This window comes from Oryctolagus cuniculus, chromosome 5 (genome assembly GCF_964237555.1).
Source record: "Oryctolagus cuniculus chromosome 5, mOryCun1.1, whole genome shotgun sequence".
NCBI classification, from domain to species: Eukaryota; Metazoa; Chordata; class Mammalia; order Lagomorpha; family Leporidae; genus Oryctolagus; species Oryctolagus cuniculus.
The window spans coordinates 84,960,447-84,974,086 of record NC_091436.1 but is presented as its reverse complement, the minus strand read 5'-3'; the positions used below and the strand labels follow the sequence as shown (position 1 = coordinate 84,974,086).

The window sequence follows — 13,640 nt, the reverse complement described above, 5'->3', positions numbered from 1 at the left end:
TCCTGATATGACTTCCTGATAAACACCTGGGGTGATTGTTATCAAATAAATATTTACTAAGGTTATCAAAGCTCTTTTATCATTTTTTTTTTTTTTTGACAGGCAGAGTGGACAGTGAGAGAGAGAGACGTTTGCCGTTGGTTCACCCCCCAATGGCTGCTGCGGCTGGCAGTCAAGTGCTTCTCCTGGTCTTCCATGCGGGTGCAGGGCCCAAGTACTTGGGCCATCCTCCACTGCCTTCCCAGGCCACAGCAGAGAGCTGGACTGGAAGAGGAGCGACCGGGACAGAATCCGGTGCCCCAGCCGGGACTAGAACCTGGTGTGCCGGCGCCGCAGGTGGAGGATTAGCTTATTGAACTGCGGCACCGGCCTATGATATCATTCTTTAATTGCACATCTTTTCCTGTGATAGTGACTTCTGTTGTTTCAGTTCCTCAGAGTTCCTAGACACCTCTTCTGTGTCACTTATAATAAAAAACCTTGTGCAACATTTGTCTTTTCCAAGGATACTACACTAATAATTTAGATTTGGTCATTTTTGACAAAGCTTTCAATTTCTTTTTCAGATACCAAACCCTCCAGAGAACTTAGAAATGAAAGTGGTTTATTGAATCATCTAACCACTAATCTGTAATCACAATTCTATTTCCATTTAATCATTTCTTCTCATATTTGAATGTTCATCTTCTCAGAAACTCATTTTAAAAACTGCAGCCCACTGGTCTAATTCACCAAGCTTGCTTTCCTAAATTCAAAAGTCCATCCAGCTTCAATCTGTAAATCTAATTAACACTTCAGACCTTCTGTAACTAATCAAAATTTTAAACGATATCAGCTCAAGAAGAACGTTTTATAACTAATTTGAAAAATCACCATAGGCTTATTTTATATGGGTAAAATCAATTTAGATTATATTTTCCAAGATGCCTTGAATAAAAAAACACCACTATTCATGATACAATTTTTTCCTTTAACTATAATGATAAAAAGAGGGAATGGTGTTAACATACCTTCTCTGCCAGTCTCTTGGCTTGAACTTGAATATCTGAGCTTGAATGGTTATTGTTTGCCAACAAAGAATCCAAAGAAAGCTGGAAATCAGCTACTTCTCTAAAGATAGACATTGAAATGAGAAACAGCTGATGATACCTTAAAAACATTGCTAATGTTAACAAAGACTAATCACAGTGGCTTCTGTATACTTATAGCTTTATCAGAAGTTATTATACTTTCAAAATTTAAAGCAAAGAAATTAGAACTCACTGTGTATTAATTTACAACTTTTATTTCTTACCATCTTACACAATTCTTCAATTACCTAATTGTAGCTTTATAATATTATAACATATTAATTGATATCTATATAACCACCCACACTGACATCTTTAGATATTTAATAAGAAATCTGAAAATTACTCTGTCAGCAGTGTATCCCATCTTATCTGTCACTGGCATAAAACAATTTATTTTGGAGGGGTACTAGTGACTTCCTTTATATAACTGATGAAATTCAGAGAAAAGTCTAAAAATTCCTGTGTGACTTTTGGCTAACATCACATTTACAAACATAGCACACGATGACTATTAAGAATTTCCCTAGGGGAAATTTCTATACTGTGGCTTACTTGGTAAAGCTACCCTCTGAGGTACCAGCACCCCATATGGGTGCAGGTTAGAGTTCTGGCTGCTCTACTTAAATCCAGTTCCCTACTAATGTGCCTGGGAAAGCAGTGGAAGATGATCTAAGAACTTGGACCTTTGCCACCACGTAGGAGATCCAGAATAAGCTGCTGGCTTCGTTGTGGCCATTTAAGGGCTCAATCAGTGGATGGAAGATCTTTCCTCTCTGTAACTCTGCCTTTCATATAAATTTTAAAAATGAACTAAGACAAAAAAAAAAAAATTTCCAAAGCCTTAATCCACTATTCTGCAGCCTAGTGCAGCCTAGGTTGGATTACACTTACCAGGCCAAACTCATCTACTGAAATTTGAGGTGTAAAAGAAGATCAAGTGAATCTACCAGTGTCTGTGTGATCTTGGGCATATTGCTTAAGCTCTGTACTTCAACAAAATGGTGAAAATAATGGTACCTACTTAATAATGTTGCTGCAAAGTTAAAAATACTAACCCAAGTTTTAATGTTAAATAAAAATGTTAAATAATAACAGTACTGATTTCTAGGAAATTCTTTCTGTACTTCTTTATATACTAACAAACTTGGCAAACTGTTTCTTTTCAGAGACTATTCTCTAACAAGTATGACAATTCAACTTTTTAAAACTTAGCTTTAACTGTGGACATTCATAAGATGTGAATGTGTCATTCTCACTAAAAGACTTTGATGACTCAAATATTTGTGCCAATAAATAAGGCGTTAAAGTGAAGAAATTCATTTAATAAAATGGGAATAACACTCAAAACATGACAGAGTAACAAACACCAAAAATTTCAAAAATCAAGGAAAATTAAAAATAACAAGAATCCTAATAACAGTTATTGAAATGAAACAGATCCAAATTTACCAAACATTAAATTATAGCTTTTTGATCTATAGCTGGGATATTTTTGAAAACATTTCAAATTTGCAAAACAGTACAGTGCTCAAACACCACAGAAACACAAAGAAGTCACATAATTCCTATTTTTTTAAAAAAATGACTTAGGCAGCACCCAAGATTATCTTCCAGATATGAATAACATATTAATATGATTCAAATTAAAAATTACATCATTTCACTGAAATAAAAAATATTCCAAGTAGCCCTGCATCAGGACAAGAGTCCACGTTTATTAACACAAACTTATTAAGAATATTTAAAATACAAATTCTGAAATTATGTGGATTCACCAGGAAGAAAAGTTCAACAGAGAATAAAATGCTTTAGGGAGATGAAGGAGTTCAACTACAGAGTTACAGAGACAGGGGTCTTCCATCTGCTGGTTCACTCCCTAGATGGCCATAACAGCCAGAGCTGAGCTGATTGCAAGCCAGGAGCTAGGAGCTTCTTCCAGGTCTCCCATGCAGGTGCAGGGGCCCAAAGACTTGGGCCATCTTCCACTGCTTTCCCAGGCCATAGCAGTGAGCTGGATCAGAAGTGGAGCAGCCAGGACTCAAATCAGCGTCCATATGGGATGCAGCACTGCAGGCTGGGGCTTTAACCTGCTGTGCCACAGTACTGGCCCCTCAACTACTCTTATCAGCTGTGGTGGAATGAGGTGAAAAGGTCATATCAGGATGGCCACTGAGGTGAAAAGGTCATGCCAAGATGGCCACTGACAACAGAAACTGCCTGGCAACAGGCCGTGATTGGATGGCTACGGAAACCGCATGACAACAGAGCCTGACTGATGGCAGGCCATGATTGGATGGTTTCAGAAACTGCCTGGCAACAAGAGCCTGACTGGCAACAGGCTGTGATTGGATGGCTTTGGAAACTGCCTGGCAACAGGCCGTGATTGGTTGGGGCACAGACCGCCCCTTGACCGGATTGGCTGGTCTTGACTACATAAGCTGTTGTACTAACTGAAATAAATGAGTCTGTGGGCTGCTTGCCTCAAGCTCGCTTTCACCCAACTCCTGGGCTCTGTGTGGTGACTCTGCGCCTCTTGCCCCCACCACGCTCCACCTCTCAGAAACGAATCCACTGCAACATTGTTGAGAAATCAACTGTAACAATCAGCATCCCAATTTTCTCTTTTGGGAGTTAATTACACATCTAAAATAAATTCTTGCTTTTTCCATTTAAAGAGGAGTTTCTTGGGGCCAGTATTGTGGCTCAGCTGATTAAGCCACTTGCTACAGCAGCATACCATATCCAGCCATCAGTTTAAGTTCTACTACTCTTCTTGAGATCCAGCTCCCTGCTAAAGCACCAGATGATTGCCCAAGTATTGTCACCAATGTGAAAGACCAAGCCATTTGTAGCATGAAAAAATGATGGAAGATCTTATTTTCTTTCCCTCCGTCACTGTCTTTCAAATTAATAAATCTTAAAACAAACAAACCAAAAAAACCCAAAGAGTTTCTTGATATGAATTATATAATCATATAAAGTCAGAACCAAGAACAATCTAAATGTCCATCAACAGGGGAATGCTATATTACAACATTGGGGCTGGTGTTGTGTAGCAGTGGGCAAAACTATTCCATGTGACACTAGCATCTGACATGGGCACTGGTTTATGCCCTGGCTGCTCTACTTCTGATCCAGATCCCTTGCTAATAGTCTGGGAAAAGCAGTGAAAGATGGCTCCAGTGCTTAGTCCCCTGCCACTCACGTGGGAGACCCAAATGAAGCTCCTGGCTTTTGACCTGGCCCAGTGCTGGCAGTTGTGGTTATCTGGGGAGTGAACCAGCAGATGGAAGATCTCTGTCTCTGTCTCTCTATAACTCTTTTAAAATAAATAAATCTTAAAAAAAGGAATATTACATTATTAAAAATGGCATTTACAAAAAAATTCAAATTATATCCTTGCACATTTTTTTTTAAAGTATTTACTTATCTGAAAGGTAGAGTTAGAGAGGGAGGGAAAGGGAGGAGAACCAAAGCTGAGAGAGAGAGAGACAGACAGACACACACCTTCCATCTGCTGGTTCACTCCCCAAATGACCTCAGTGGTTGGAGCTGGGTCAGGTCAAAGCCAGGAGCCTGAAACTCCATCAAGGTTTCCCACATATGGGTGGAAGGGGTACGGGTTCAAGCACTTGGGTCATGTTCAGCTGCTTTCCCAGGCACATTAGCACGACTGGAAGTAATAGCCAGCACTCAAACCAGCACACATATGGAATGCAGCTTTATAGGTGGCAGCTTAACCTGCTGTACCATGACACTGGACCCTGGCTGCAGTTTTACAGCTACATTTTTGTTAAGGGTTGAAAAACATGTTTAAAGAGAAAAAAATGAAAAATACACTAACTTGCTGAAAGTCAGTTTTCTTCCCAAAGTAACCTGGGAACACTTTTTTCCTCATTCTTCTGTATTTCCCTCAATTTCTTTAAGTACATTATATTTTGCTTTTGTGATACAAAAACAAATTAATATTTTTTAAACATTTAGTTATTTCTTTGAAAGGCAGAGTTAGAGAGAGGCAGAGGCAGAGGCAGAGACAGAGAGGTCTTCCATCTGCTGGTTCACTCCCCACGTGGCTACAACAGCCAGAGCTGCGGCGGTCTAAAGCCAGGAGCTTCTTCCAAGTCTCCCACGCCGGTGCAAGGGCCAGAGGACTTGGGCCATTTTCTACTGCCTTCCCAGGCCATAGCAGAGAGCTGGATCAGAAGTGGAGCAACCGGACTTGAGCTGGCGCCCACTTGGGATGCCGGCACTGCAGATGGCAGCTTTACCCACAACACCACAGCGCTGGCCCCTTTAAAGTTTTTTAAAAATTAATTTGTTTTGGGGCCAGTGCTGTAGTGGGTAATTTAATAATGTAATGGCCTGTGAAAGCAGTGGAAGATGGCCCAAGTCCTTGGACACCTGCACCCACATGGGAGACCTGGAGGAAGCTCTTGGCTCTGGATCAGCACAGCTCCGATTGCTGCAGCCATCTGGGGAGTGAACTAGTGGATGGAAGACCTCTCTCTCTCTCTCTGCCTCTGCCTCTCTGTAACTCATCCTTCAAATAAATAAATAAATCTTTAAAAAAAAAAAAAAAAACCTTTAAAAAAAGAGACATAACATCCAGGCAAACAAAATAATCCAATGTGAAGGATGACAGTGAGTAATGGCATTAGATGAAACAAAACCTGTCCTGTTTAGATGATGATGGGTAATGGACAAAAGTAGTTTGTACAAATTAGTCTTCTACTTTCATATTTCTTATAATTAAGAAAATAATAAGTTTAAAATTCAACAGCTATTTTCTCAGTAATTTTGAGGAGTTGTGGGTGTGTTGGTTAGTATGAAATCCTTATACTTCAATGCTTCTCAAGTTACTGATTCTGTCCACTATTGGAAGTATTATATAGGATTATATAAGAGTTCCACTATAGCTGAAAAACAGTTTAGAGTGGAGTTAGCTCTGTGGTGTGGTAGGTTAAGCCTCTGCCTGTGGCACTAGCAACCCATACAGGCACCAGTTCATGGCCTGGATGCTCCACTTTCAATCGGCTCTCTGCTAATGGCCTGGGAAAGCAGTGAAAGTGCTTAGGCCTGTGCACCCATGTGGGAAATCAAGAAGAAGCCCCAGGGTCCTGGCTTTGAATTGGCCCAGCTCCAGATGGGGAGTGAAGTAGCAGATGGAAGACCTTTCTTTGTCTCTCCCTGTCTGTAACTCTCCCTCTCAAATAAGTAAATCTTTAAAAAAAGAAAAAAAAAAAGAAAATACAAGTGAGAGAATAGATCTGAGGACACTGATCCATACTGTATTAAAAAAAAAAAAAAAAAATCAGCCAGCGCCGCGGCTCACTAGACTAATCCTCCGCCTTGCGGCGCCGGCACACCAGGTTCTAGTCCCGGTCGGGGCACCGGATTCTGTCCCGGTTGCCCCTCTTCCAGGCCAGCTCTCTGCTGTGGCCAGGGAGTGCAGTGGAGGATGGCCCAAGTGCTTGGGCCCTGCACCCCATGGGAGACCAGGATAAGTACCTGGCTCCTGCCATCGGATCAGCGCGGTGCGCCAGCCGCTGCGCGCCGGCCGCGGCGGCCATTGGAGGGTGAACCAACGGCAAAGGAAGACCTTTCTCTCTGTCTCTCTCTCTCATTGTCCACTCTGCCTGTCAAAAAAAAAAAAAAAAAAAATCAAGAAAAATATTTTGGGGCTGGCACTGTGGCACAGTAGGTAAAGCAGCTGCCTTCAGTGCCAGCATCCCATATGGGCACTGGTTTGAGTCCAGCTGCTCCACTTCTTCTTTTTTTTTTTTTTTTTTGACAGGCAGAGTGGACAGTGAGAGAGAGAGAGAGAAAGGTCTTCCTTTGCCATTGGTTCACCCTCCAATGGCCGCCGCGGCCGGCGCGCTGCGGCCGGCGCACTGCGCTGATCCAATGGCAGGAGCCAGGTACTTATCCTGGTCTCCCATGGGGTGCAGGGCCCAAGCACTTGGGCCACAGCAGAGAGCTGGCCAGGAAGAGGGGCAACCGGGACAGAATCCGGTGCCCTGACCGGGACTAGAACCTGGTGTGCCGGCGCCACAAGGTGGAGGATTAGCCTGGTGAGCTGCAGCGCCGGCCAGCTGCTCCACTTCTTATCCAGCTCTCTGCTATGGCCTGGGAAGGCAGTAGAAGATGGCCCAAATCCTTAGGCCCCTGCACCTGTGTGGGAGACCTGGAAGAAGTTCCTGGCTCCGGATGAGATCTGCCCCAGTCGCAGCCATTTGGGGAGTGAACCAGCAGATAGAAGACCTCTCTTCCTCCCTCTCCCACTGCCTCTGTGTAATTCTGCATTTAAATAAATAAATCAATCTTTAAAAAAAGGAGGAAAAATATTTCTTAATTGTCCTTGTATTTAATAATATTCTAGAATAAACTTAGAAATATAAAACAATTAGGTTTGATTTTAGACCTACAAGGAATATCTGAGTTTATTACTGAAAAGTGGTAGAGGTTCTCTGCAAGAAAAATTAAAATATACAGAATTTTAGACTGATAGTACAGAAAAATTGGTAAGTCCTCAGCAATATTTGTTTTATTTTTTAAAATATTTTTCTATAAATCAAAGTCTTAGTCCTTCAAGCAGAGGTAAGTAGAGCAAATTGTCTTCAAAATATGGGCCAACATAGTTCAGCTTATTAAAAGCCCTTGAAACATAAAACTGAGACATTTCCCTTATTATGTAGAATGTAACTTACAGATTTTTTAAAATAGGTAACCCAGTTTGAAAGGTTACAATAATAATGGGATCTCTGGTTAGTGGGTGCCTCTGTTCTTGGAACTCAATATAAAGGAAGTTGTAATGGGCCATTTTATAAATACTCTCTTTTCTTATAAGGTCAAATGTAGCCTTTCTCTTCCTTTACCATTTATTTCTTTGTCCTATTCTAGGAACAAGAATATTCATACCACTCTGAAAGTCCTGACAACATCAAGGAAATGAAATACAACGACATAATATAATGGTAATTTTATTTTTACATCTCTTCCAAGATAAGGCCACATAGTAGTTTTTTTTTTTTATTATTAACTGAATTAGAGTGTTTTATTCAAGTACTGACGTTTTCTAACCAAATGGTCAATAAGTTTCGACAAGGGTGACCAAATAAGATCGATACCACCCTGCATCCAAGAAGGCAACGGCAGTTGTATGTGGTCCTAACCAATAGTTTTCTATCACTGGAAGTCCTCAAGCGTAAACTCAACAAACAAATCAATACACAAAATTTGAGATAAACATGGCATAACAGTGTCCAAGTATCAGATGGTTATAGTCTTCATGGTCCCTTCAAAACCTTATGATCCTAACTACTATAGTTCTTTTACTTATTAACAGAATTAAAGTTGAATCTCATTCCCAAAGACTTGGCAATAATTATAATTTCATGTTTCTTTATGCTAGTAATTAACAAAAATATAATCTGCCAAATGAAAACATCTAAAATACAGATTCTCATTTCATTATTTAAGTCATATGAAAAATATGTTATGATTAATTTCAAGGACTACTCTGTAAATCAAAGAACAATAATTTTTTTTTAAAATCAACAAAGTTAGCAACATTTTCGATTGCTACAAATATGTTATACTTAACTCTTTTCTGGAAACTGGAACTGCAGATATTGACTTGATCAAGTTTTCTGGTGGAAGATCCAACACTCTGGAAAGCTAAACAAAAAGAATAAAACAGAGCAAGATGTTGACATATCTGTTCCAGATTCAATGAAATTTCATTTAGCAATAAAAATAAACTATTGATACATCAAACATGAATGAACTTTAAATGCAGTATGCTAAGTGAAAGATGTCAGATTCAAAAGGGTTCAGAAAATCCAAAATTGTAAGGATGAAGAACAGATTTGTGGTTGCCAGAGGATGACGATAATGACCAGAATGCAGCAAAGAGAATCGATCACCATTAAGATTAATTTTATCTCTCTGAAAACTCTCACTTAGAAGCTGTGTTTTCCATGAATAATGTATTATCATACTAATTTAGAGTACATGATTGGATATACACAAAACTAAAAATATATTTTAATGTGTATATTTAATTGTATACTGATGCAGATAAGTAACTTAAAAAGGATTAATTTGTAATTTTAGAAGTAACTTCTAAATTTTAAAATTTTTCCTATATAGAAACAAAGAGAGTCACCAAAGACCCAAAGATAATTCTTTTTCCCATTAAGAAGTCTTTATTGGGGGGCTACTGTGTGCTAGGCATTGTTCTAGGTGTGGGGGAGATAGTGGTGAACAAAACAGGAAAAAAATCTCATGGCATTTAAAAATAATCAAGTAAACAAATAGGGATTATCTGATTCCCAGAGCCTATCAAAGGTTCATTTATCACAATAGCCAGGATGGATACATTTGTATTTCTTAAAAGCTCCTTTGGTGGGGGCCAGTGCTATGGCGCAGTGGGTTAACGCCATGGCCTGAAGCATTGGCACCCCATATGGCGCCGGTTTGAGGCCCGGCCGCTCTACTTCCTATCCAGCTCTCTGCTATGGCCTGGGAGGGCAGTAGAGGATGGCCCAAGTCCTTGGGTCCCTGCACCCATGTGGGAGACCCAGGAGAAGCTCCTGACTCTTGGCTTCAGATCGGCACAGCTCTGGCCATTGCAGCCAATTGGAGAGTGAACCATCAAATGGAAGACCTCTCTATCTCTCGCTCTCTCTTCCTCTCCTCTGTATAACTCTTTCAAATAAATAAGTCTTTAAAAAAAAGAAAAGAAAAGGAAAGGAAAGAAAAGGAAAGAAAAGAAAAGAAAAGCTCCTTCTGTGCTTGTCACGCAGAGCCAAAGTCATGGACTCCTGCCCTAATCAGACTCTCAGTTCACTGGAGGAGATATTTCCATGTATTGAATGATTCGTAAGTGATATGCATGTCTTACATACCTTTGTATTTCCTTCCAGGTTCTCATTTCCTGAACTATGAAGCAATAAGATTTACATAAAAGATCTCTCCCTCTCCCTGTGTCACTCTGCCTTTCAAATAAATTCTTAAAAATCTTAAAACTGGCTTGATCTTTCTTTCCCACCTCCTCAGTCTTGATGTATGCTCAACATTGTATCAGCCATGGTTGTGGAATTAGGAGAGAGGACAGGGAATGTTCGGGAAAACAGGAAAATTAAAGAATTAAAGAGCATAAGAAGTCTCTTTCACTGTTTGGAAGGAAAAAACTTAGAATCAAAGCCACTGTCTCCTGATGAGTAATACTATTTACTCTTCTATTGTCAATGGAAGTAATTTCTAAATTTCACAAACACATTAAAATATTTGCAGACTTAGAGCTATCATTTACCTTTATGATATTTTGTACATTTCTAGTTTGGCCTAGTATATGTAAGTGTAAATCTCAGGGTGTAGTCTATGTTTTTAAATTTCTGAACTTTGGAAAGTGATTCACTTCATCCTCTACCAAAGGTTATTTCCTTAGGATATAGTCCCAGGAATGTATAAATATTTCTGAAGTATTTATACAATAAAGACATAACAAACAGTTCATGCTTATACTATGAAATGTTCTAGCCAGTAAACATACATAATTTATAAAGGTTCTACTTTAATCTCTTTTACAAAAAAAAGATTCAAATCCCACTTCTATTTTTATTAGCTGTGAGACCTTGGGAAAGTCATTTTGCATGAATAAGCTCCAGTTTCAGTTTTCAGATGAAATGGAGATAATAAAACTACCAAGTAATAAACTAGGACTCTTGCAAGGGTTAAAAAAAAGTCCCAGCCGGTGCCGCGGCTCACTAGGCTAATCCTCCGCCTTGCGGCGCCGGCACATCGGGTTCTAGGCCCGGTCGGGGCGCCGGATTCTGTCCCAGTTGCCCCTCTTCCAGGCCAGCTCTCTGCTGCAGCCAGGGAGTGCAGTGGAGAATGGCCCAAGTGCTTGGGCCCTGCACCCCATGGGAGACCAGGATAAGTACCTGGCTCCTGCCATTGGATCAGCGCAGTGCGCCGGCCATTGGAGGGTGAACCAACTGCAAAGAAAGACCTTTCTCTCTGTCTCTCTCTCTCACTGTCCACTCTGCCTGTCAAAAAAAAAAAAAAAAAAAAAAGTCCCAAGATTTCCTTCTCCCTTTAAAATGTTATCAGCGTATTTTTGAACATAACATCTTTCAAATTTATAATCAGTTAAAATTTTCTGTCTATCTTAACTATAATTTAACTCTACTAAAAAACCTTAGTGATGTAGATGAATTTCAAAGCATTTCAGCTGCCATATAAATTGTGTGCTTAGGTAGCAATAAAATGCATACATTAGGGGCAGGTGCTTGGCCTGGCAGTTAAGATACCTCATATCGGAGTACCTCAATTTGTGGCCTAGCTCCACACATCCAGCACAGGGGTTAAGCTCTGAGGGGTTTAAGCACATAAAAATAAACTGGAAATACAAAACATACCAGATAATCTAAGATCAAAATTGTTACTGTTTGGAGAGTATTCATTGCAAGGATTAGTATGCTTCCTGGAACACTTGTATCTCCCATAGGAGTGCCTGGGTTTAAGTCCCTGCTCCACTTTTGACCCATCTTCCTGCTAATGTGCCCTCTGGGAAGCAGCAGGTAATGGCTCAAGTGTTTGGATCCTTGCCACCCTTATGGGAGACCTATATGGAGTTATGACTCTTGGCTGTTATAGGCATCTGGGGGAGTGAACCAGTGGCTAGATCTCTGTCTCTGCTGCTGTTAAATTTTTTTTTAAGATTTATTTCATTTATTTGGAAGAGGTACAGAGAGAGGTAGAGACAGAGAGAGGTCTTCCATCCACTGGTTCATTCCCCAAATGGCCACAACAGCCAGAGCTGAGCCAATCCAAATCCAGGAGCCAGGAGCTTCTCCCAGACTCCCACAGGGTTACAGGGGCCCAAGGGCTTGGGCCATCCTCTGCTGCATTCCGAGGTGCATTAGCAAGGAGCTGGATCGGAAGTGGAGCAGCTAGGACTTGAACTGGCGCCCCCATGGAATGCTGGCACTGTAGGCCAGGGTTTTAACCTGCTGAATTTTTAGAAAAAGATAGTTACTGTGCTTCTGGCAAACATATAGTACAAAGGGAATCTATACAGCACGTTGTACCCAGTAACAGGTCCAGCAAGTCAACAGGACCAAACTTTTCCTAAATCGACTCTAAGACTAAAGTTTCTTATTCACAAGAAAATAAATACCAAAAGAACAGTTTCAATAGTTTTACAAAAGGCACTAGGGTTGGTGTGGAAGGGGAGTTACAGTTTTAGGGATAGAGTTCAATCCTGCAACATGACAAGAATTCTGCAGACAGATGGTGGTGATGGTTGCACAACAATATAATGTACTTAGTGTCACTGAATTGCACAAATGGTTATGATGGTAAATTTTATGCATATCTACCCACAATTTAAAAACAAACAAAAACCTAAAGAGAAAGACTTAGAGAAAGATGTCTGTGATAAAGAGATGGAATGACTTCTTCAAATAATCTTCCTTTTGGTTTTCACTCAATATCAAGAAAAAAGGCAGGAAGCAAAGTAAATAGGAAAGTGGGTTGTTTTTCCAGCAGCAGATAACATAAGGTAGGCACAGCCCAAAATCATGAACTTTGAAAGCTGATAGTCAAGGAAAGACACAGAAGATTCTAAGGCAGAACAGAAAAGCTCTGTTTGTCAAGGCTCCCAGCTCAATCCTCACAATCCTCATAGAAATGAGTTGATTTTCATTAATTCCCAAATCTTAACAGAAATGAATTAAGAGAATTTGCTTTTCCTCTGTGACTGGGAGGTGGTACAGAACTGTGGGAGAGAATGAGTCAAACAGAGAAGTAAATTCCAGTACTTTTGAAAGATTGGAGGGTGGCATGCTGAGCACTTTCCCAATGGAAATGCAATGCATTCCTCAATCACAGGGAGCAAACCATGATTGGTGTTCTGTAAGCAGTGAGAATTTTATAGCAAAATGGAAAAATTCCATGGTTAAACAAAATCTCAGTATGTTACATTAGAGTTCAGGAATAAGGTATACATGTCACAACCACCAAATGGACAGAGATAAAAGAGGAGTGGAAAGCTGCAGTTATCCTTGCAACCACAAAAGTGAGGTGAACCGAGAACAAATGTGACAGGGAGTGAAGAAGTAAAATCTACACAACAACACACAGAAAGCCTGGGCAGAGCTGCCAAGCATAAAAAAGAGGGAAAAGCAGCAGCATCACAAACCGGCAAAGAAAATAAGAGACAGAGAAGGGAGGGAAGCAACAGACTGAAAGAAGGGAAAGGATGTGGCATACAAGAGTTCAAAAGCAGTCATAACTGAAAACAAAAGTATGGGGGTGGCAGGCATCTCGCAGTCATTAAGATGCCCTAAGGATGCAAACATCCCATACTGGAATGCTTGGGTTCAAGTCTGGACCCTGCTCTAGATTCCAGCTTCCCACTAACATGTACCCTGGGCAGCTACGATGGCTCAAGTAGTCGGGTACCTCCCACCCACGAGGGTGTCCTGGGTTGTTTCCAGCTCTTGACTTGGCCTGGCGCAGCCCACCCCCACTTGTGGAAGGCATTTGGGGAATGAACCA

The 13,640-nt window shown here is 40.6% G+C and overlaps 1 protein-coding gene across 3 annotated transcripts in view; it reads right to left on the bottom strand.

Moving 5' to 3' along the window:
• RARS2 (arginyl-tRNA synthetase 2, mitochondrial) overlaps positions 1 to 13,640 on the bottom strand; it is an 88,985-nt gene that overhangs the window by 69,727 nt on the left and 5,618 nt on the right. For all 3 annotated transcript variants that reach the window (XM_070073798.1, XM_070073799.1, XM_070073801.1), the window contains exons 2-3: positions 8,677 to 8,750; positions 1,011 to 1,110 (exon numbers count right to left, since the gene is read on the bottom strand). In XM_070073798.1, the coding sequence (XP_069929899.1) occupies positions 1,011 to 1,110; positions 8,677 to 8,750 (174 nt within the window). The remainder of the gene's footprint in view (positions 1 to 1,010; positions 1,111 to 8,676; positions 8,751 to 13,640) is intronic.